A 24,357-nucleotide genomic window follows, 5' to 3' on the forward strand; every position below is an offset into this window, starting at 1 on the left:
TTGAAGCTAGGGTATCTAAATAAAATATACCTTTCAGATGTCATGATGACTAGGTATGTGTAGGCAGGGGCACATCATTATCATACTAACTATACATGCTTAAGTGGTGCCACATCATCACATGTTAACTAGGCCCTTAGGGTCCAATAAGTGACACATCGAGCCGTGATCACTTGTCTATAGTCGACTAGATACTATGTATCGATTCTATTTGGTTGTCAAGCATAGTCATATCATTTGTCACATATCAGAAAAGGTTTGGTTGTATTGGAATATGTCAGATTTGGGAACTCGACAAATATTACATGCAATAAATGCTTCTAAATAACACCCACATTCTCTGTTCGTGTAGGGTGCCTGGGACTTGGAGACACTCAAGAGCATTGGAGCATATGGACATAAACTACTAGCGTAAGTGTATTGAGTGCAAGTAGACGTAATTTGAATGGCGCGGATAGAGAGTTTGCAATGTAAGAGAGGGGCGACTATATCGATCAAGGCAACATGAACTTGTCATATAGGGAGGGTCGAACATAGAAGACGTACGAGGGCATCAAGCTAGGCTTAGTTGATCTAGTTGTATAAAAAGTGTCAAACACAAAAGATATAATAGGATTTTGGGAATGGTGATGTTATGGCCTTTGTCCTCGATCATCAAGGTATCCAAGACACTGAAGGAATGTACGGGAAATAGATGTCAAATATACATTAAATAGGAAAGCCGGGTCTAGAATTAATGACGATGATGAGGGAGGGGCTGGATGAGCAGTAAAATTAATCCATTGTGGTAGGTGAGGAAAAAAATGAGGGTTAAGCTGAGAAAGTTGGTGAATCACATATATATTTGGTAGAGAAGGGAAGGGAATTAATGTAGTAGCAAGGTTAATATGGAACGTAGAACCAATTGCTAGGCAAACAATTTTTGGTGATGAAAGGGAGCTAGCAATGTTGGCAATACAAAATGAATAGAAAAAATAATAATTATAACATCGTCTGAATACAATGAATACAATGAATAATGTAAAAAATGTAAATTAGAAATCTGTGTTATATGCGTACCAAATTTGATCGGGAAATCGTCTATATAAACACCAAAGACGGTGACCGCAAAGTACATACACTACTGCTAGTGAAGAGAGCGCGAAAGCGAAAGAGAAAGCGAAGGAGAACGAGAAAGAGAGTGTCAGAGAAAGCGACAGAGAGAGTGGTGCAGCTAGCCATGGCCATCAACGTGGGGAAGGCAAACCTTGTGGAGCAATTGGAGCTCATCCTCAGTCTCCGTGGCTCCTACCCGATATTGGCAATCGATACAGAGTTCCCGGGGTTCATTCGCGACACCCCTCGCAATGCCACCGAAGAAGAAAGATACAATGACGTGAAGCACAACGTGGATAACATGCACCTGATCCAGCTGGGCGTCGCCTTGTTCGACGAAGGCGGCAACACTCCATGGCCGGGGTGCTGTTGGCAGTTCAATTTTTCGGATTTCGATCCCGATGTGGATGCTTCCTCTCCCGACTCCATCGAGTTGTTGGTACAGAGCGGGCACGACTTCCAGCAAAACAGACGACACGGCATCGACGCGCGGCGGTGCGCCTATCTGGTATGCGTGAAGCTCTTCTGCCAACCCTACAGCTCCAAGTATGTTACGTTTCATGGACTCTACGACGTGGCATTTGTGATAAAGATGATCACCCGAGCCCCACTGCCCAACACCTTGAACGAGTTCTCTGATTTGGTGAGGACCATCTTTGGCCAGATTTATGATCTCAAATATATATCTCGATTTTGTGGAGGACTGCGTCGGGGAGAGATTGGTTTGGTGGGACTATCAAGGTTATTGAACTTTGAACCCGTAGGGATCCGTCACCAAGCAGCATATGACAGTCTACTAATTGGGGCACTCTTCAACAAAATGAAGCAACGAAGGCATAACGTAGAGGACGACAGATCTGCATCGGTCCTCTATGGTATAGAGAATAGATGCGTCAAGAACAGGAGGACTCGAAGGATTGACCAAAGAGGTCGGCCTTACCCAAGACGGCAACAACACCCCTTGGCTGCGATGGGGTTGGCAGTTTAGTTTAGTACATGTACGATCTGCATGTACTAAAAGAATGTGCTCAGCAGCACGTACTCCTGCTGCGGCCACCAGAAGTCGATGAGACGACAACGATGCATGCGCACCGGTGCTCGTACGTATCCGATGTATGCAAGCATGGGAAACAAACAGTACTCGACGACGCACCAACGAGTCCTACAGGTCTACCGCTCAGCGCAATCTTCATCGAGGTGAAGCACGCAACAAAGTTACCTACGACAACGATCCAGGATATATGGCATATTTATTTGCACGTATGAGTCTCTACTACGGTATAGGGACCAACTCGATGGAGATCGGTAAGAGGGAGAATCCAACGTATGCCACGTCCACCGCATCATATGCGACCGTCCACCTCATCCTGCTACTGCGACACACACACGCTATTCCTACTACATCCGTGGAGGCTTCCTCCCAATTAATGCAGCCATTTCAACCCACGTGGCGGTCTTCTAAGATTATGCATCTCCAACTCGCTGCTTGCAGTGACAACCTATCCCTCGTTTTCAGAGTCCTCCACCATCCAAGACCTAAAATACCTCCAACCATCTATCACTTTTCATCTTTTTTTTTTTGTTCCCTTTTTGACCTGTCTATAGGGTGAACAATTCAGTTACAATATTTTATGTTTTTCTAGTATTACTGAAAATACTATAACATAGCATAAATATTTTGTAACTGAACCAATTCACCCTATGGACAAGCCCATAAGAAAAGAGAGGAAAAATTATATTCCAGGCATTAGGAAAAAAAAAAGGGATATTGTTTGAGAATTCTGAAAATGAGGGGTGCTTCGCTGGAAAAGTCCAAAAATATATATTTTTTTTCCAGAATTCACCCATTTGAATATTATTATAAGTACCAATTTGTAAAAGGACGGCCATGCTAGCCGATCCGGATTTATGTAGACATTGATTTGTGAAGGATTTGGCCATTCCAACATGTTCCATTCAAGTGAACTTTTTTGTATCCATTATAATTTGAGTTTGAAACAACTATAGCATTTGATACATATTTCCATCCATGTTAATGTCCCAACCATGATCTGATTCTGATACGGATCTGAATTCAGTGATATTCCATCAAACTTCCAACATATTCCTAGTCAGGTTAGAATGGACATATATTTTTCACGTCAACTTTCATAAATTATATCATATGTTAAATTCTAGTTCCCCAATATGGATGCTGATTTGGATCCAACCGAGGTTCTCTTTGGAGTTTGTCTTAAAATGGTTTGGTGTCAAGGGAGGAAAGAGTTTTAAGTCAAGACTCTTTGAAACTATGTAAAGGGAATTCTTAGCATTACTCCTATGATATTTAAGTGTGAATCTATAGAAATGCAATAGTATAAGAGTGAATCATCAAGTTTATTGTGTACTTTGGATCCAACCGTCAATGTGGTGTTGGGCCCGCAAAGAGTCTGAGTCGAGACCCTATAAAACTACAACAGGGCATACCTAAAAATTCCTTTCGATTCTTAAGTTAGTTTTTTGTTCGAATAATTTATTATAATGTTGAATTTATAGAAATACAATAATATATGAGTTAACCAATAAATTTATGGTGTACGAGGCAATGGTCTGTCAAGTCACCGTCTCATTTGTCTCATGTTATCAGCTTCATGCTGCTGAGTTGGCCTCCTTGTTAGTGTAATAATGGTTGTCATGTCGATCGAAAGGGGTTGACGTGTCAGTCAAGTAAAAATAATATGTCAAAGAAATGATGTGTCAGCATAGCATCGGATAAGGATAAGGTATTATTATAATGTGCCCCCAGTTGTCTTTTGACACACAGAGAAAGATCAAAACATGATGTTAGCTTTGATGGTTGTTGACCTTGTGACATTTCTAGTGAGTGGTTTAGTCGTATTGTTATTGATGGGACGTTTCATGATTGATTCAATTGTACTGTCATCATAGCTAAGCATATTATGGCTAATTCAGTGATATGTCATCATAACATAACACTTCAAGATCGATTAGATCATGATGTCATCATAGCATAGTGTTTCATGAATGGTTCGATCGTGGTGTCATTGTAGCATAGTTATTCATGATTGATTCAGTTGTACTATCATCGTAGTACATGGAGATGTTGATGTGGGGAATCATTACCCTCGAAAGCCCAAAATTTTCCGTACATGGAGTGTGGTTGCATGACAAATCTGTCAGAATATCTAGCATGTCTGGTTTGTTCGTGGAAGCCATCTTTATCGCCTCGATTTCCTACAGATGCGTTGCTTTTGTTGTGCCTAATAGATTCGATTTAATCTTTGGCATTCGATAATGATTGCCTAACGTACTTCGTACATGGTCCAACCGAAGGGCTTTGTATAGCAACCAGCCAAATAGTTGGGGAATCAGAAAGATTACAATCTTTGTGAATGATTATCTTTGATCAACAGGATGTTATCAGGTCATCCATCTAGATGGACCGTCGAGCAAACGAATGGTCTGAACTCAAACGAGTTATCGATCCTGTCACCAATCTGTTGGGAAGAAACCTGTTAAAGTAGAATATTCTTTTCCTCTTTGTGTATCAAAATGGGTTCCTCATCAAAATACCAACTTGGTATCCAAATGTAAATATCAACATTAGAGAGGGTAAACTGCAAATCAACACCGTTAGGATTGTAAAGTTTGCTGCAAGGAATCTCCACATAAAATATGGGTCGAAACGGATAACGTTTAAAACTTAGAAACATCTATTTTCCTCACCTTCTCTCTTCTCTTTTTAATTTCTTTCATTTGTTGATTTGGGCTCAATGAGCCCAATTATCCAAGCCCACATATGGGCTGGACCCAACAATTCTCCCCCTCCAGCTCATATGGTGGGCTGTACCAAGCCCGCTCTTCGCCTACATGCTTCAAGCTTCTCCTTAGGCAAAGACTTTGTCAACATATCTGAACCATTCTCATTGGTATGCACCTTTTCCAACTGTAATTCTTTCATCTCAAGCACATCACGAATCCAGTAATATCTCACATCAATATGCTTGGATCTAGAATGGTATGTTGAATTCTTGGAGAGGTGAATGACGCTCTGACTATCACAGTAAATAGTATATACTTCCTGTTTCAAGCCCAATTCCTGTAGAAACTTTTTCATCCATAAAGCTTCCTTGCAGGCTTCAGTAACTGCTATGTATTCTGCTTTTGTGGTTGATAGAGCAACACACTTCTGTAACTTAGACTGCCAAGAGATTGCTCCTCCTGCAAATGTCATCAAGAATCCCGAAGTGGACTTCCTGGAATCAGTATCACCTGCCATGTCTACATCTGTGTAGCCTTCTAACACAGGTTCATCACTGCCAAAACATAAACACAACCTGGAAGTACCTCTTAGATATCTTAATATCCATTTCACTGCTGCCCAATGTTCCTTTCCAGGATTAGAGAGAAATCGACTGACAACTCCAACTGCATGAGCTATATCTGGCATAGTACAAACCATAGCATACATCAAACTGCCTACTGCAGATGAGTAAAGCACTCTGGATATTTCTTCTTTTTCTTTCTCACTTGTAGGACATTGTTTTGAATTAAACTTGAAATGACCTGCAAGTGAGGAACAAACTGCTTTAGCTTTACTCATGTTGAATCTTTCAAGAACCTTTTCAATATAAGTCTCCTGAGATAGCCAAATCTTCTTTTTCTTCGTATCACGAAGAATCTTCATGCCAAGTATTTGTTTCACCGATCCCAAGTCTTTCATGGAAAAAGACTTACTTAACTCTCTTTTAAGCTTTCCAATTTTTTCAACATCATGGCCAACAATCAGCATATCATCAACATATAGCAGTAAAATAATAAAATCATCATTTAAAAATTTCTTTATAAACACACAATGATCAGATGTGGTTCTATCATACCCTTGGATCATCATAAAGGAATCAAACTTCTTGTACCACTGTCTAGGTGCCTGTTTGAGTCCATATAAGCTTTTCCTAAGCTTACATACCATATTTTCTTTTCCCTTGACTTTGAAACCTTCTGGTTGCTCCATGTAAATTTCTTCTTCTAAATCACCATGAAGAAATGCTGTTTTCACATCAAGTTGTTCAACTTCTAAATTCAAGCGGGTAGCCAAACCAAGAACAACTCGGATAGAGGACATTTTTACAACCGGAGAAAATATTTTTTCAAAGTCAATACCTTTCTTCTGACTGAATCCTTTCACAACTAGTCGTGTCTTGTATTTCTATTGTGAGCTATTACTTTCAGTCTTCAATTTGTAAACCCACTTATTCTTGAGAGCTTTCTTCTCTTTAGGCAACTTTACCAAGTCGTAGGTATGGTTCTCAAGCAAGGATCTCATCTTTTCTTGCATGGCTTTAACCCACTCATTCTTATTCTCATGTAGAATAGCTTCTTGGTAAGTTTCTGGCTCTCCCCCGTCAGTAAGCATAACATACTCATGTGGAGGATATCTGGTAGAGGGTTGTCGCTCTTTAGTGGATATTCTCAATGGAATCTCAACCGGTGGTGGAGGTAGCTGTTCAGTTGGTTCAGCATCATCAACTGTAGGTGTATCATCACTGGTATTCTCATCACAATCTTCTTGTTCATCTCCCCCATGATCATCATGAACTACAGGTAAAGGAACTGGACCCAAACTCCAAGGAATATAAACAGAGGTTTTTGGCTTCTCAATATTATCACCATCATCAAACAATTGGTCTTCAAGAAACACAACATCTCAGCTTCTAATAATCTTCATGTTCACTGGATCCCATAATCGGTACCCAAACTCTTCATGACCATATCCCAAGAAGATACATACTTTTGCTTTACTATCAAGCTTGGACCTCTCATCTTTGGGAATATGAACAAATGCTTTACACCCAAAGACTCTCAAAAGATTATAAGATATATCTTTTCCTCTCCATACTCTCTCTGGAACATCACCTTGCAGAGGAACTGATGGAGAAAGATTTATCAGGTCAACTGTAGTTCTCATAGCCTCCCCCCAAAATGACTTCGGTAACTTGGCGTGGGAAAGCATACACCTAATCCTTTCTTCAATGGTTCTGTTCATCCTTTCTGCCACACCGTTTTGCTAAGGAATTTTAGGAACTGTTTTCTCAAGCTTGATACCAAGGAACCTACAATAATTCTCAAAAGGACCCTTGTACTCGCCACCATTATCTAATCGAATACACTTTAGTTTTCTGCCAGTTTCTCTTTCAACACTGACATGAAACTCCTTGAAAGCATCGAGTACCTGGTCTTTAGATTTCAAAGCAAAAGCCCAAACTTTTCTAGAATGGTCATCAATAAAAGTAACAAAATAAAGAGCACCTCCAAGAGTTCTAGTTTGCATAGTACAGACATCAGTATGAACTAAATCAATAACATCTGATCATCTAGATGATGGATATTACTGAAATGTAACTCTATGTGTTTTTCCAGCTAAGCAATGATCACAAGATTTAAGAGATGTACCTTGCAACTCTGGTAAGAACTGCTTTCTAGCAAGAGTTTGAAGTCCCTTCTCGCTGATATGTCCAAGCCTCTTATGCCAAAGATCTATACTTTCACCTTTTCGAATTGCATTAATCTCTCCTTTGTGTAGCTTAGCTTCCATGACATAAAAAGAGTTAATCTTCTTTCCTTTTGCCACAATTAGAGAACCTTTAGTGAGTTTCCATTTACTTTCACTAAAATAATGTACAAATCCCTCATCATCAAGTCTGCCTGTAGATATCAAGTTAAGACGAATATCTGGAACATGCCTTACATCTTTAAGTATCAATTTGCTCCCAATACTGGTCTCCAAGCAAATATCTCCAATACCCACAATCTTAGATGTACCATTGTTTCCCATTCTAATATTACCAAAATCACCAGCAGTGTAAGATCTAAAGAAATCACCATGAGAAGTGACATGAAATGAAGCACCAGAGTCAATTACCCAGCTACTGTCCTGAGCTACAAGGCTAACACAACCTTCATCACAAACAATAGTGATATTACCTTCTGCAGCAACTATATTGGTCTCTTTCTCATTTTTCTTCATTTCATTCTGTTCTCGCTTCCAAAACCTACACTCTTTCTTCATGTGACCTGGCTTGTTATAGTGAAAACATTTGATATCTCTTCTAGACTTGGATCTTCCTCTATAACCATATGAATTTCTACTATGACTTCTTCCACGTCTTTCTTGTTTTTTAGTAACAAATGCACCAGAAGAAGATTCACCCTGTTCTTTCCTTCTGGCATCTTCATTTAGCAAACTGTCTTTAACCATATCTATGGTTAGAGTCCCCTCTGGCGTGGAGTTACAAATAGTCACCACATACATTTCCCAACTTTCTGGTAAAGAGCTGAGAAGTAATAATCCCTGCATCTCATCATTTATATTCATTTTCATAGCAACCAACTTGTTTGCAAGACTCTGAAATAGGCTTATGTGCTCAACAATGTTACCACCATCTTTATACTTCAAATTTACAAGCCTTCTGAGGAGAGAAATTCGATTTCCCACTGTCTTTTTCGCAAAGAGATTTTCTAACCTTTGCCAAACAACATCAGCTTTGGTTTCATCTGAAATATGCTCATGCAAGTTTATATCCATCTATCTTCTAATATAGGCAATAACTTTTCTATGTTGAACTTCTCATTCTTCATCGTCCATAGTAGAAGGTTTATCTTTAACCTTGATGGGCTTATACAAATCTTTACAATAAAGCAAATCTTCCATCAGACGCCTTCAAATGGAATAATTTGATGAGCTCAATTTAATCATACCATCTAACTGCTCCATTTTAATCACACAAGAAAACTAACACCAAACAACCTGTTGCTCTGATACCACTTGTTGGGAAGAAACCTATTAAAGCCGAATATTCTTTTCTCTCTTTGTGTATCAAAATGGGTTCCTCATCAAAATACCAACTTGGTATCCAAATGTAAATATCAACCTTAACGTTTGGCCACAGATCGTCAAGTAGAAAATTTAGAAACCTAATCTTTCTCCCTCCTCTTTCCTCTGCACGCCGCACGCTACACGTTGCACGCTGCAATCTGATATATTTTCCTCACCTTCTCTCTCCTCTTTTTAATTTCTTGTATGGGCTGGACCCAACACAACCTCAAAAGCATTAGAGCATTTAGCCATGAACAACCTATTTTTGGAATGTTGAACATTGGAGATGCTGCTTAGTTGAACTGCCCAAGCAGACAGTGTGAAAGTAAGAGAGAAGCAAGAGCATGAACTTCCACATAGGAAGATTGGTATGCAAGAGACATAAGAGGCAGCATTAGAGCATGCCTATTACTACTGGTTGTCTATGGAGTGTCAGATATATGGTACATATCAGGGCATTAAGAATGTCAACTTGCATTACCAATGTAGAGGGTGTCCGATGTAGAGAGCATACGAGGCTATTTCGACATGCCAACTTGAATTTTTATGAAAGAGAGGGTGCAAAAGATATATAAGACCGTTAGGGTGTGTTCAGTTCAACTATCTATGCAAAAAGGGTTAGATGGAGGCACCACACATGAGTGCTGGGGCATGTCAACTTAAATTGCAGCATTAGGATGTAGGGCATAGAAGACACATGAGGGCATCAACATGCATTGTTTTGAACTGCATGCATAGAGAGTGTTGGATCAAGCAGAATCACAAGGGTATTGTGTCAGATATAGAAGAGATAAGAGGGCATCGGTGCTACTCAGAAGGAAATGTTGTGGTTGCTTTCAATATGTGCCGGAATTGGGATGTCACACCCAACTTCAAGAGGTAGCGACCTATTGGCAACATAACAAGCAAAAACATCATGACCATGTTTACTAGGAATGACATAGCCAACTCGAAGAGGTGATAGATTGAGATATCGCTATTGGAGGGTTTGTGTTTGCTTAGAGAGGTAGTCCTTCTATAGGCCGCAAGTTAAGGTATCTGAATGAAATATTCCTTTTAGATGTTATGATGACTAGGCATGTGTAAGTGGCGGCACATTTTCATCATACTAACTGTATATGATGCCACATCATCACCATTCTGAATGTGATCTTGGGGCCCAATAAGCGGCGCACATCAAGCTTTGATCACCCGCCTATAGTTTGACTTAGATGCCACATGTCAAGTTCTAATTGGCTATCAAATTTAGACATATCATTTATCTCACATCGTGTTTGGGGAAAATGGATAGTGGTATTCGAGCACGTCAGACTCTTTAAAACTCGACAATCATTATCTACACTAAAAAATAGTTAACGTCCAACCTTTATTTACATAGGGTGTATGTGATGACTTCAAAGCTCAAGTCGAGAGCATTGGATGCAAGAGAGAAGTGATGAGGTATTCAAACATGAATTTACCATATAAGGAGTGCTAAATTCATGAGACATGCTAGAAGATGAGATTTTCCAACTATACGAAGAAATCTCTCTATTCTGTTAAGAAAAATTCTCCATTCTGTTGAGGGAAACCATTCATCCTAATCTGTATAAATTGGAGAGGGACATGTTAATGTTAATGTATTTAAGCTTTTTCACTTCTTCAATAAAGTTTCTTCAATAAAGCTTCTTCAATAATTATTCTTATCTTATATTATTTTCATCAAGAACCACACGTGGTTATCTATGATAGTAGATAAAGATTTCCTCAACTGCATGAGGAAATCTTGTTGGACAATTGAGGAAAATCCTTCCTTCCCACGTATAAATAAGACACTATACTCAATCATTTAAGTGTACATTCATCACCACAATTCAACTTATCATAGTATCAGAGCATGTGAGTACGCAAGCGATTTGCTAAGGTGGTTTGTAACTTGTGTCAAGCTTCTACAGCAGTCATACACGAAGATATCAGTGGGGTGACGGACCCGACAACGGATGCTTGAATAGCTTGGAGGATGATATGATCTTGATGTATCCATAGTTTGTGGGCTGGATTTGGTACCGGATTGAGATCTCCTGAGATGTTGATAATTGCTAGTGGATAAGTAAGTGAGCCATCGATACAGCCTAATAAATCATAGCTAAATAGGATATTAGAAAATTATACATGCTAAGATGCATAATTGTCGCCTTTGGATAATTTGAAAATGTATTCATGCAACAACCTCCTAGCTTCGTTCATCCATAGTATCCGAGGCATGTCTACAAACTGCAAAAAGCTATTTATGGACTTCGTCAAGCTCCAAGAGCTTGGTATACTGAATGAACTTAGCTCGTTTTTGACATTAACGAGCTTCATCAACTCCAAGTCTAATACATCGTTATTCCTACGACTACAAAATGAAAATACAATTTATCTTCTAGTGTATGTGGATGATATTATTATCATAGACAATGATCTTTTGGAGATTCAAGCATTTCTAAAGCAATTGAGAACCTTGGGTTATTTTTTGGGAGTAAAAGTAACATTCGCATTCTCAGGTCTCCTCCTATCATAAAGAAAATATATTCGAGATTTATTATTAAATACAAACATGCAGACGAGGTTATAACTCCCCTCTCTACTAGTGAATCACTTAAATTATGTGTTGGAAGTCATGCTACTAACTCTACTCAATATCGACAAGTGCTTGGCTTTTTACGGTACTAACTCTCACCTATCTAGATATATCATTTGTAGTCAATAAATTATCATACTTCATGCATCGGCCATCTACTACACATTGATCTATGGTCAAACAAATTTTACGGTATCTTAAGGAGACCCTCAATCATGGCCTCTTTCTCTGCAAACATGCCTTGCTTCATCTCCATGCCTTTGTTGATGTTGATATGGTAGGAAACTTTGATGATAGAATATCCACGTTGGGGTGTATTATTTTCTTTGGAGCTAGTCCAATCAGTTGGAGTTCTAAGAAACAAAAGACAATCACATGATATACAATTGAAGCTGACTACAATGCCATCACCACTGTTGCTGCTGAGCTCAATTGGGTCACAAATCTACTCAAAGAACTCAACGTCAACTTTTCCTCCTATAATATATTGTGACAATATTGGAGCTACCTACCTATGTGCCAATCCGATTTTCCATTCATGTATGAAACATATTGCCATTGACTTCCATTTCGTACGAGATCAAGTTATCAAACATCAGCTTCGTGTTTCTCACGTACATACAGCTGATCAACTAGCAGACTCACTCACGAAGCCTCTTACCCATAAACTAATTTCATTACATTGGTTCAATATTGATATCTTTGATAAGAGCTCAATCTTGCTGGGATATGATAATAGATAAAGATTTCCTCAACTATACGAGGAAATCTCGCTGGATAGTTGAAGAAAATCCTTCCTTTCCATATGTATAAATAAGATACTATACTCAACCATTTCAATTGTACTTTCGTCACAACAATTCAACTTATTAGTCTGGACATACCATCTTGAACTTCTAGGATTAGGAGTATAGGACATAGGAGATGCACAAGGGCATCGTGGCATATCAGCTTCAACTAACTATGTAGAAATGTTGGCGGAGGAGGCACATAAGAGTGCTAGGGTGTGTCAATTAAAATTGCCAACATTAATGGTATAGAATGTAGAAAACACGAGGTTATTGACTATGCTAGTTTGACCTAGCTGCAAATTATATATATATATATATATATATATATATATATATATATATATATATATATATATATATATATATAGTCTCAGGAGATACTAGAGAGCACCCATGCTATGCAGAAAGAGGTGTTATAGTTTTCTAAAGTTGTGTTAGAATTGGGACATTACACCCAACTTGAAGAGGGAGTGATCAAAGATGTCACAAGTGACTCAGTGACAGACATAGCGACCACCTTGAATGTTTGTTATACTTGGGATATTATAACCAACTTAAAGACATGCGAAATGAGTTATCACTATTAGAGGGCTTATGTCTGCCTAGTGAAGTAGTCTTTTTGTATACCCTAGGCTAGGATATCAAAAAAGAATATTCTTTTTAGATGTTATGATGACTAGGTATGTGTAGTTGTTGGCATGTCATCATGAATATATTTGTACATGCTTTGGCAGTGCTACATCATCACTATGTTGATTGGGTCGTTAGGCCCTGACACATATTGAGCCTTGATTGCATACCTAGTTATAATTAATTAAAAAAATCTAGTTATGTCATGTCTCTCACATCGTGTTTGGAGAAAAGGATTAATTGTAATAGAGAATATTGGACTCGAGAACTCGACAACCATTATCTGCATTAAAACAGTTATGTAACATCTATAATTTTTAATTGAGTAGAGCGTATAGGATGTGGAGACACTTGGGAGCATCGGAGTATGCTAACATGAATAGCTAGCGAATGGAGTATTGGACGCAGAAATTGTGCAGTGACATTGGAGTGTTTTAACTTTGAACTATCCACGTAGTGAGTGCTGAATGCAAGAGTGGAGTGAGGTCGTCGATGTGTGCTAACATGAACTTGTCACATAGGGATTGTTAAATGCTAAGAGATGTGTATTGGCATTGGCTATGCCTAGTTGAACTGGTTGTGTAGTCAGTGTCGAAATGCAAGAGACACAATAGGATATTAAGAATGTTAACTTAAACTACCAATGTTTATAGTTTTATATGAAGGGGTCATATGAGGTCGTTTGGGCACGCCGACTTGAATTATTAAGGTATGGAGTATAGGATGCTAGAGATGCACAAGAGCATTATAGCATGTTAGCTTCAACTTTCTATGTAGAATTGTTAGATGCTAGAGATGAAGAATTCTGATTGGTTGTCAAATATAGTCATATCATTTGCCTTGCATTGTGTTTGGGGAAAAGGATTGGCTGCATTGGAATATGTCAGATTCAAGAACTATACAACTAATACCTGCATCAAAAGTAGTGAAGCAGTGCTCATATGCTTTGTTTAGATAGGGTGCATGGGACATGGGGACGCTTGAGAGCATCGGAGTGTGTCGACATACACAACCAATGTGTGGAGTGTTGGATACAAAAGATGCACGATGATATTGGAGTGTGCTAACTTAATATGCCCACATAATGAGTGTTGGATGCAAGAGAGGAACGAGGGGATCAACGTGTTCTAATATAAACTTGTCACATTAAGAGTATCAAACATAAGAGACATGTGAGGGCATTGGGTCATGCCTAATTGAACCAGTTGTGTAAGGAGTGTCACATGCAAATAACATAAAAGGGATTTGATAATGGTAATGTCACAACCTTTGTCCTTGATCATCAAGGAAACCAAAACATCAAACGAATGGAAGGGAGACAGGATGTCTAGGCATACCAACGTGAATTGCTAGGATACAGAGTATAGGACGCAAGAGATGCAAAAGGGAATCAGGTCATATTGACTCAACTAACTATGTAGAAGTCTCATGGAGGCACATAAGAGTGCTAAGGTGTGTCAACTAAAATTACCATTATTATTAGTGTAGAACATAGAAGACATATGAGGCTATTGACATATGTTGGTTTGAATTGCTAGGCAATGTCGGATCTATGAGATGCACGAAGGTCTCGAGGCATACTAACTTGAATTACATGTATATAGTTTCATGGATGCAGGAGATATGAGAGGGCACTAGTGCAATTTGGAAAGAAGTATTCTGGTTTTTGAGAGATGTGCTAGAATTGGGACATCTCACCCAACTTGAAGAGGTACTGATGGAAGATGTCATGGGTGACTTGGTGATGCAACAAGCGAAAACATAGCAACCATCTTGAATGTTTATGATACTTGGGATGTCATAGCCAATTTGAAGACATGAAAAAATGAGATATCACACTGTTAACGGGTTTATGTTTGCCTAGAGAAGCGATTCTTTTATATACCACTTGCTAGAGTATCTGAAAAGAATATTCCTTTTAGATATCATGATGACTAGGTATGTGTAAGTGGTAGCACATCATCTCATAATACATGTACATGCTTAGGTGATGCTATTAATCACTATGCTGATTGGGCCCTTAGTCCCAATAGGTGACAAATATCAAGCCTTGATTGCGTGCCTATAGTTTGCCTCACATCGTGTTTGGGAAAATGGGTTGGTTGTACTAAAGAGCATTGGACCATTATCTGCACTAAAAATAGTTAAGTAATGTCCATAACCTCTATTTCAATAGAGTGCATTGGATGTGGAGAGACTCGGGAGAATCGAAGAATGCTGAAACGAACAACTAGTATATGGAATATGGAGTGCTAGATGCAGAAGCTACACTATGATATTGGGGTGTGCTAACTTGAACTATCCACATATAGAGTGTTGGATATAAAAGAGGAGAAAGGGTGTCAGGCATGTGCCAACATGAACTTGTCATATAGAGAGTGTTAAATGTAAGGGTCGTGCAAGGGCATTGGGTCATGCCTAGTTGAACCAAATGTGTACGGAGTGTTAGATGCAAGAGCCTTAGTAGGACATTAAGAATGCCAACTTGAAGTGCTAATATAGAAAATTACGGATGCAAAAGCCACATGGGTCATCTGGGCACACCAACTTGAATTGGTAGGATAGGGAATATAGGACACAAGAGATGCACAAGGGCATCATGGCATCTTCACTTCAACTACTTAGGTAGAATTGTTGGACAGAGGGGATGCACAAGAGTGCTAGGGCGTGCCAACTTAAATTGTTCATGTTAGGAGTATAGCACGCAGAAGACACGATGACATTGGCATGGGCTACCTTGAATGGCCTACCTAGGGAACATTGGACCTATGAGATGTATGAGAGCATCAGGGCATGCCGACTTTATCTACTTATATGCTTATATATAGAGCGTCAAATGCAAGAGATATGTATGGGCATTAGTGCTACACAAAAGGCGTTTTGGTTGCCCTACATATGTGCTGAAATTGGGATGTCGCACCCAACATGAAGAGGTAGCAATTGAAGATGTTGAAAGTGATTCAGTGATGCAATAGGCGAGACATAATAACCATCTAAATGCATGGTAATGTCATAGCCAACTAGAAAATGTGGTAGATATAGATATAACTATTAGAGGGTTTGCACTTAGAAAAGCAATCCTTGTAAATACCCTAAGTTAGAGCATCTAAATGGAATATAATTAGATGTCATGATGACTACCTATGTGTAGGTAGTGACACATCATTTTCATACTATACATGCTTAGGTGGTGCTACGTCATCACATACTGGATAGACCCTTACGGCTCAATAAGTGGCACACATGGAGCCTAGGTTACTTTTTTATAATTTGACTAAATACCATATGTTGAGTTATATTTGGTTGTCAAATATAGTCATATCATTTGTCTTACATTGTGTTTGTGGAAAGGGTCGGTTGTATTGGAATATGTTAGATTTGGGAACTCGATGAATATTAATGACCATCTAAATGTATGGTGTACTTGGAATGTCATAACCAATCGGAAAACATGGTAGACCGAGATATAACTATTAGAGGCTTTGTGTTTTTTTAGAAAGCAATCGTTTTATTGGCCCCATGCTAGGGTATCCGAATGGAATATAATTTTAGATGTCATGATCATTACGTATGTGTAAGTAGTGGCACATCATTGTCATACTAACTATACATGTTGGATAGGCCCTTAGGGCACAATAAGCGACATACATCGAACCTTGGTTGCTTGTCTATAGTCTGAATATGTGCCACATGTTGAATTCTATTTGGTTGTCATATATAGCCATATCAATTGCCTTACATTGTGTCTAGGGAAAAAGGTTGGTTGTACTAGAGCATGTCGGATTATAGTACTCGACAACTATTACCTGCACCAAAAGTAGTGAAGTAATGCCCACATGCTCTGTTAGTGTAATGTGGATGCGATGTGGCAACACTCGAGATCATCAGTGCATGCTGACATAAACAAGGAGTGCTGGATGAATATGATGCACGATGAAATTGGGGTGTACTAATGTGAACTATCCATGTATATAGTGTTGGATGAAAGAGAGGAGCAAGAGCATAACATGTTACAACATGGACTTACCACATAGGGAGTGTCAAATGCAAGAGATATGCTAGAGCTTCGAGTTGTGCCTAGTTGAACTAGTTTTATAGAGAGTGTCCAATGCAAGAGATATGATAGGATACTAAGAATGTCAACTTGAATTGAATATAGATACATTTAGATGCAGGGGTCACATGAGGTCTTTTGGGCATGCCGACTTGAATTGCTAGGGTAGAGAGTATCAAATGAAGGAGATGCATAAGGGCATTACTGTGTGTCTACTTCAATTGCTTATGTAGAATTGTTGGATGGAGGAGGCAAATAAGATGTTAGTGCATACCAACTTAAATTATCCATCTTAGGGGTTACTTAAAAAACACATGTGGGTATTAGAATGTGTAGCCTTGAATGACCTACAGAAGAGAGTGTTGGACCCAATAAGAAGCATGAGAGCATCGAGGTATACTAACTTAAATTGCTTGTATGCAAAGCGTCGAAAGCAGGAGATACAAGAGGACATCAGTGCTGCTCGAAAGAAGGTGTTTTGGTTGTCTCGAAGATGTGCCGGAATTGGGACGTCACACCCAAAATGAAGAGATAGTAATAAAAAATGTCATGAGTGATTTGGTGATGCAATAGTCATTGACATAACGACCATTTAAATGCATTGTGTACTTGAAGACATGACACACTAAGATATAACCATTAGAGGGCTTTCGTATGACTAGAGAAGTAATCTTTTTATAGGCCTGAAGCTACGGCATCTAAATAAAATATACCTTTTAGATGTCATGATGACTAGGTATGTATAGGCAGGGGCACATCATTATAATACTAACTATATATGCTTAGGTGGTGTCCAATAATCACATGTTGACTAGGCCCCTAGGGTCCAATAAGTGACACACATTGAGCCTTGATCATTTGTCTATAGTCGAATAGATACTATGTATCGAGTTTTATTTGGTTGTCAAGCATAGTCATATCATTTGCCAAGAGGAAAAGGGTTGGTTGTATTGGAATATGTCAGATTCGGGAACTCAACAAATATTACATGCAATAAATGCCTCTAAATAACACCCACATGGTCTGTTCGTGTAGGGTGCATGGGACTTGGAGACAGTCAAGAGCATTGGAACATATGGACATAAACTACTAGAGTAAGTGTATTGAGTGTTATACACATGTGCAACTACATTAAGGTGTCCTAATCTCAATGGTGCACATAGAGAGTTTGCAATGTAAGAGAGGGGCGACCATATCGATCAAGGCAATATGAACTTATCATATAGGGAGTGTGAATTTAGAAGACGTACGAAGGCATCAAGCTAGGCTTAATTGAACCGGTTATATAAAAAGTGTCAAACACACAAGATATAATAGGATTTTGAGAATGGGGATGTCACGGCCTTTGTCCTCGATAATCAAGGTATCCAAGACACTGAAGGAATGTAAGGGAAATAGATATCAAATATACGTTAAATACGGAAGCCCGGTATAGAATTAATGACGATGATGAGGGAGGGGCTGGATGAGCAGTAAAATTAATCCATTGTGGTAGGTGAGGAATAAAATGAGGGATAAGCTGAGAAAGTTGGTGAATCACACATATTTTTGGTAGAGAAGGGAAGGGAATTAATGAAGTAGCAAGGTTAATATGGAACGTAGAACCAATTGCTAGGCAAACAATCTTTGGTGATGAAAGGGAGCTAGCAATGTAGGCAATACAAAATGAATAGAAAAAGTAATAATTATAACATCGTCTGAATACAATGAATAATGTTAGAAATCTGTGTTATGCGTCGGGAAATCACCTATATAAACACCAAAGAGGGTGACCCCAAAGTACATACACTACTGTTAGTGTAAACAACTTTATGCTGTGGCCTCGGGGCCGACGCGGCTTGGTTGGGGGTCCGAATGATGGGGATCTCGCGCAGCGTCCCTCGAGATCTCTTGGTGGGCGATTACGGCGGTCCGGTCGGGATTTCGCGTCAGGAGAGAAGCTTTAGCCGCGGCACTGGGAAGGGACCACCCCGTTCTCACACCTGCACACAGGTCGGGTCGGAAGCTCGGCCCGACCCCTCCGACGATTAAGTCAGTGGATGCGGAGGGGGTTTTTTGTATGAAGAAGTGCCATTGTCCCCTATTCGTTAGAACTCGGGGGTATTTATAGGTAAGTTTAGTGTTACCTGATGTGCCTGCCTGTAGGAGCAGGATCGTACCTCTGATGGCGTCTGACATTGCTGTCGGCGTTGCGTGGAGAACCGAACTGCCGCAGGGTATGGGCGAGCCTCGGTCGTCGTCCTCTTCTGCCTCGGCCAAGCGCGCGGGGTCAGACAACGACGAAGTCGTGGTCTGAGAGCGGGTGACGTCAGCACACATCGCGTCGGCATTATTGCCCTCCTTCAGGCAGAGTGTCGTCCACGCGCGGCTGACGTCGCGGCCCGTCATGTCGCATTATTATCCTCATCATATTCCCCCCCCCCAGAAGAAGCTATGCGTCGGTTGTTGTAAAAGAGGGAGTCCGAGGCATGGCTTCAGCCTCTAGTACCGCCATAGCTTCGGGCGGCATGAGGTCAAGCGTGTCCTGGGCGACGTGGGGTTGAGGTGCATGTCTCGGGGAGCGTCGAGCCGAGGAGCACGACGCAGGGGGGCTGGCCGCGTAGGTGTGGTCTCGGGCGACATGCGGCCGATGAGCACGTCTCGGACGGGCAGGCCGTGCCGAGGAGGTGGTCTCGGGCAACATGCAGCCGAGGAGCACGACGCAAGCGGGCTGGCCGCGCTGGTGTGGTCTCGGGCAACATGCGGCCGAGGAGCACGACGCAGGTGGGCTAGCCGCGCAGGTGTGGTCTCGGGTGACATGCGACCGAGGAGCACGTCTCGGACGGGCAGGCCATGCCGAGGAGGTGGTCTCGGGCAACATGCAGCCGAGGAACATGATGCAGGCGGGCTGGCCGCGAGGTGTGGTCTTGGGCAACATGCGGCCGAGGAGCACGACGCAGGCGGGCTGGCCGCGCAAGTGTGGTCTCGGGCAACATGCGGCCGAGGAGCATGTCTCGGATGGGCGGGTCGTGCCGAGGAGATAGTCTCGGGCAACATGCAGCCGAGGAGCATGACGCAGGCGGGCTGGCTGCGCAGGTGTGGTCTCGGGCAACATGAGGCTGAGGAGCACGTCTCGGGCGGGCAGGCCGTGCCGAGGAGGTGGTCTCGGGCAACATGCAGCCGAGGAGCACGACACAGGCGGGCTGGCTGCGCAGGTGTGGTCTCGGGCAACATGAGGCCGAGGAGCACATCTCGGACGGGCGGGCCGTGCCGAGGAGGTGGTCTCAGGCAGCATGCAGCCGAGGAGCACGTCTCGGGCGGGCAGGCCGTGCCGAGGAGGTGGTCTCGGGCAACATGCAGCCGAGGAGCACGACGCAGGCGGGCTGGTCACACAGGTGTGGTCTCGGGCAACATGAGGCCGAGGAGCACGTCTCGGGCGGGCAGGCCGTGCCGAGGAGGTGGTCTCGGGCAACATGCAGCCGAGGAGCACGACGCAGGCGGGCTGGCCACGCAGGTGTGGTCTCGGGCAACATGAGGCCGAGGAACACGTCTCGGACGGGCAGGCCATGCCGAGGAGGTGGTCTCAGGCAACATGCAGCCGAGGAGTAGGACGTAGGCGGGCTAGCCGCGCAGGTGTGGTCTCGGGCAACATGAGGCCGAGGAGCACGTCTCGGGTGGGCATGCCGTGCCGAGGAGGTGGTCTCGGGCAACATGCAGCCGAGGAGCACGACGTAGGTGGGCTGGCCGTGCAGGTGTGGTCTCGGGCAACATGAGGCCGAGGATCACGTCTCGGGCGGGCAGGCCGTGCCGAGGAGGTGGTCTCGGGCAACATGCAGCCGAGGAGCACGACGCAGGCGGGCTGGACACGCAGGTATGGTCTCGAGCAACATGAGGCCGAGGAGCACGTCTCGGGCGGGCAGGCCGAGGAGTAGGACGTAGGCGGGCTAGCCGCGCAGGTGTGGTCTCGGGCAACAGGAGGCCGAGGAGCACGTCTCGGGCGGGCATGCCGTGCCGAGGAGGTGGTCTCGGGCAACATGCAGCCGAGGAGCACGACGCAGGTGGGCTGGTCGTGCAGGTGTGGTCTCGGGCAACATGAGGCCGAGGATCACGTCTCGGGCGGGCAGGCCGTGCCGAGGAGGTGGTCTCGGGAACATGCAGCCGAGGAGCATGACGCAGGTGGGCTGGCCACGCAGGTATTGTCTCGGGCAACATGAGGCCGAGGAGCACGTCTCGGGCGGGCAGGCCGTGCCGAGGAGGTGGTCTCTGGCAACATGCAGCCGAGGAGCACAACGCAGGCGAGCTGGCCGCGCAGGTGTGGTCTCGTGCAACATGAGGCCGAGGAGCACGTCTCGGACGGGCAGGCCGTGCCGAGGAGGTGGTCTCGGGCAACATGCAGCCGAGGAGCACGACGCAGGTGGGCTGGCCGCGCAGGTGTGGTCTCGGGCAACATGAGGCCGAGGAGCACGTCTCGGGCGGGCAGGCTGTGCCGAGGAGGTGGTCTCGGGCAACATGCAGCCGAGGAGCACGACGCAGGCGGGCTGGCTGCGCAGGTGTGGTCTCGGGCAACATGAGGCCGAGGAGCACGTCTCGGACGGGTAGGCCGTGCCGAGGAGGTGGTCTCAGGCAACATGCAGCCGAGGAGCACGATGCAGGTGGGCTGGCCGCGCAGGTATGGTCTCGGGCAACATGAGGCCGTGGAGCATGTCTCGGACGGGCAGGCCGTGCCGAGCAGGCAGTCTCAGGCAACATGCAACCGAGGAGCATGACGCAGGCGGGCTAGTCGCGCAGGTGTGGTCTCGGGCAACATGAGGCCGAGGAGCACGACGTAGGCGGGCTGGCCTGAGAAGCTACTTATGCTATTTTCCCTCCTTGCCTATAGTAGCGGGGGTCGAAAACTACCGCATTTAATTTCCTTTCTGAGGGGGTGCTGGTTTCTTTCGCTGCACGCTTTCGGTCGTTGAGATCGAGGCATCAGGACGCTGCCGCTTCAGTGGGGTTGCCACATCAGGCTTTCATTAAGGCGGAGCGTTTTTCGGCATTTCTGACGCGACGTGACGGTTACGCACGTGCGCGGGTGGGCTGCTGCCCATTCTCAGGAGGCGAAGGGGCGCTGGTTCTGGCGGGATATCTCCTTTAAATAGCGGATGCCCGGCTTCGATTTTATCCTTTGCCGCCGAGTCTCCTCCTTCAGGTCTTGCCGTCCCCTTTCCCGTTTTCTTCCCCGTTTCCTGGGTCGTCCTCCCTTTCCTCGTAGCTCCTCCCCATTACGGTCAGTTGAGATGTCGTCCTCTTCTCCCTCTCCTTCTTCCCCTTCCTATGTAGCTGAGGGGGGATGTCCTCTGACGTCTCCCGTGGAATCCTCCGACGGGGAGGCGGCGCGGGCCCTGGAGGCCTTGATGTGGCCGCACGACCTTGACTCCACCGTGAGTGGGTCATTGCTGGGGGGACTCCGGGAGCGCTATAGTATCCCGGAGGACCACATCCTTAGTGCCCCTGAACCGGGACAACGGGCATATGACCCGGTTCCGTAGGGTTTCGCGCTGACCCTAGACGCCCTCGAGGCGGGTCTGCGCTTTCCCCTTCACCCCCTCATCGTGTCTTGTATTTCCTTCTGGCGAATTTCGCCATCCCAGGTGGCGCCGAACTCCTGGCGTTACCTGGTGGTTTTCCTAGGGGAATGCCACTACGCCAAAATCACCCCCACCCTCAACCTGTTTCGTTCTTGTTACCGCCTCTCCAAGGGGCCCGGGGGATATTTTCTATCCGCCCGGGCGGGGTTCCGAGTTGGGGGGGCCCCTTCTAATAACAAAGAGTGGAAGGAGAGATTTTTTTATGTCAGTCGGGCAAGGGATTGGGGCTTCGGAGTTCGGTGGTCCGCAAAGGCGATCGATAATACCATTCCGACCCTGAGCGAGGTAGAGCGTCGAGATATGGGGAGGCTCAAATAGGTTCTCCCCAGCTCCCAGGTCCTCCGGAGCTTGACCGAGCAGTGGCTGGTCGAGGCGGGCCTTAGTCCGACGCCTCGGGGTACGTTAGTAGTGCTTAGTTCGGACATGCCAGGGCTTAATCTTGGTGCTGACACGCTTTCCCTATTTCTTGCAGGGATGGTGAATCTCCGATCACTCCTAGGCGGTCAGGCGCCACCGACTCCGCCTTCAGCGACGCCGGCCGACCCACTGCCCGGCTCGGAGGGCGCCCCGCTGGAGGTCGAGGCCGAGCGCCCTCGGAAGAAGGCGAAAGCAGCGGCTCCCATGGGGACTGAAGCGGGTCCCTATCGAGGCGAGGCCGGGTCCAGCCAGCAGGTGGCTGGGAAGGGCCCTCGCCCTCCCAGCGTGCGCGACCTGTGCCGACTAACCACCAGGGACGAGGAGCCGTTTCTGGCACGGGTGGTGGGCGAGATCCCGACCGGGGAGGCAGGCGATCCCATGGTTGCATGCTGGGGAGGTCTGTCCAACTTAATTGGTCGGGGTCGTACCTTTCGGTTGTAGACCCTTGCGACAGCTCTCTTGTAGGAGAGGGTCTTTAGGTGTGCGTCGGCGCGCCGCTCTTCGAGCATGTCAAGGCCGGCTCGAAGCCCTTCCCTTGCAGTTCCCTCGTCATAGTTTCCTGTCCGAAGGGTGAGAATAACTATCTCGGGGGGCAGGACAACTTCGGTCCCGAACGTGAGGCTATAGGGAGACTCTCTGGTCGCGGCTTTGGGGGTGGTGCGTAAGGACCACAAGACGCTCGGGAGTTCATCCGTCCACCCCGATCGGGCTGCGGACACCCTTCTTTTGAGCCCATCCAGAATGAAGCGGTTGGTTACCTCCGCTAGCCCGTTCGCTTGGGGGTAAGCTACCGAGCTGAACCTCAGCTGGATCCCATGGCCTGCGTAGAACTCCTAGAACCTCCTACTGTACTTCGTCGAGTCGTTGGCTAACAAGGCGCAGTTGGACTCGCAGGGCATCTGTTGAATCCACAGACAGCGCCTCGGGCACCGGGTGAGTCGTCGGTTCCGTCGTTCCTTGGTTGACTGGTTTCAGGGCGAAGTGGGGAGCTCAGGAAGTGGCGCGTGAATCCGGGCGGGGGGCTCCCGCTGTTGCAAAGGCTGGGTCACATGTGGGGGCGTCAAATGGGAGACGAGCGGGATGATAGTTTGGACCACGCCCGTCAAAGCTCGGACTTGATGAGTGAGGTCGTGAAAGGCTTCGGGCGATACGGGCGGCGGGCCGGCAGGGGCGCCGTCGGGTGGCGACAAACCCGGGTCGTTGAATAACCGCCAGTAGCACTCCGATATCGTGGCAGGACGCTCGTCTCAGGGTTCATCACGTGGGGGGTGCTCCTCTGGGGT

The 24,357-nt window shown here is 44.5% G+C and overlaps 1 protein-coding gene across 1 annotated transcript; it reads left to right on the top strand.

Moving 5' to 3' along the window:
• Positions 1-1,219: 1,219 nt before the first annotated feature.
• LOC135679231 (probable CCR4-associated factor 1 homolog 11) lies at positions 1,220-24,282 on the top strand. Its single transcript, XM_065192737.1, has 3 exons — positions 1,220-1,970; positions 23,130-23,471; positions 24,050-24,282. The coding sequence occupies exons 1-3, from the start codon at positions 1,220-1,222 to the stop codon at positions 24,280-24,282; spliced, it is 1,326 nt and encodes a 441-aa protein (XP_065048809.1).
• The last annotated feature ends 75 nt before the right edge of the window (positions 24,283-24,357 follow it).

This window comes from Musa acuminata, chromosome BXJ1-1 (genome assembly GCF_036884655.1).
Source record: "Musa acuminata AAA Group cultivar baxijiao chromosome BXJ1-1, Cavendish_Baxijiao_AAA, whole genome shotgun sequence".
Taxonomy (NCBI): Eukaryota; Viridiplantae; Streptophyta; class Magnoliopsida; order Zingiberales; family Musaceae; genus Musa; species Musa acuminata.

Bases quoted from the DNA above. Each gene is read 5' to 3' on its own strand.
- LOC135679231 (XM_065192737.1), top strand. From the start codon at position 1,220: ATGGCCATCAACGTGGGGAAGGCAAACCTTGTGGAGCAATTGGAGCTC. The intron at 1,971-23,129 runs GTATAGAGAATA...TATTTCTTGCAG, and splicing joins ATCTGCATCGGTCCTCTATG to GGATGGTGAATCTCCGATCA. The intron at 23,472-24,049 runs GTCTGTCCAACT...GACTGGTTTCAG, and splicing joins CATGGTTGCATGCTGGGGAG to GGCGAAGTGGGGAGCTCAGG.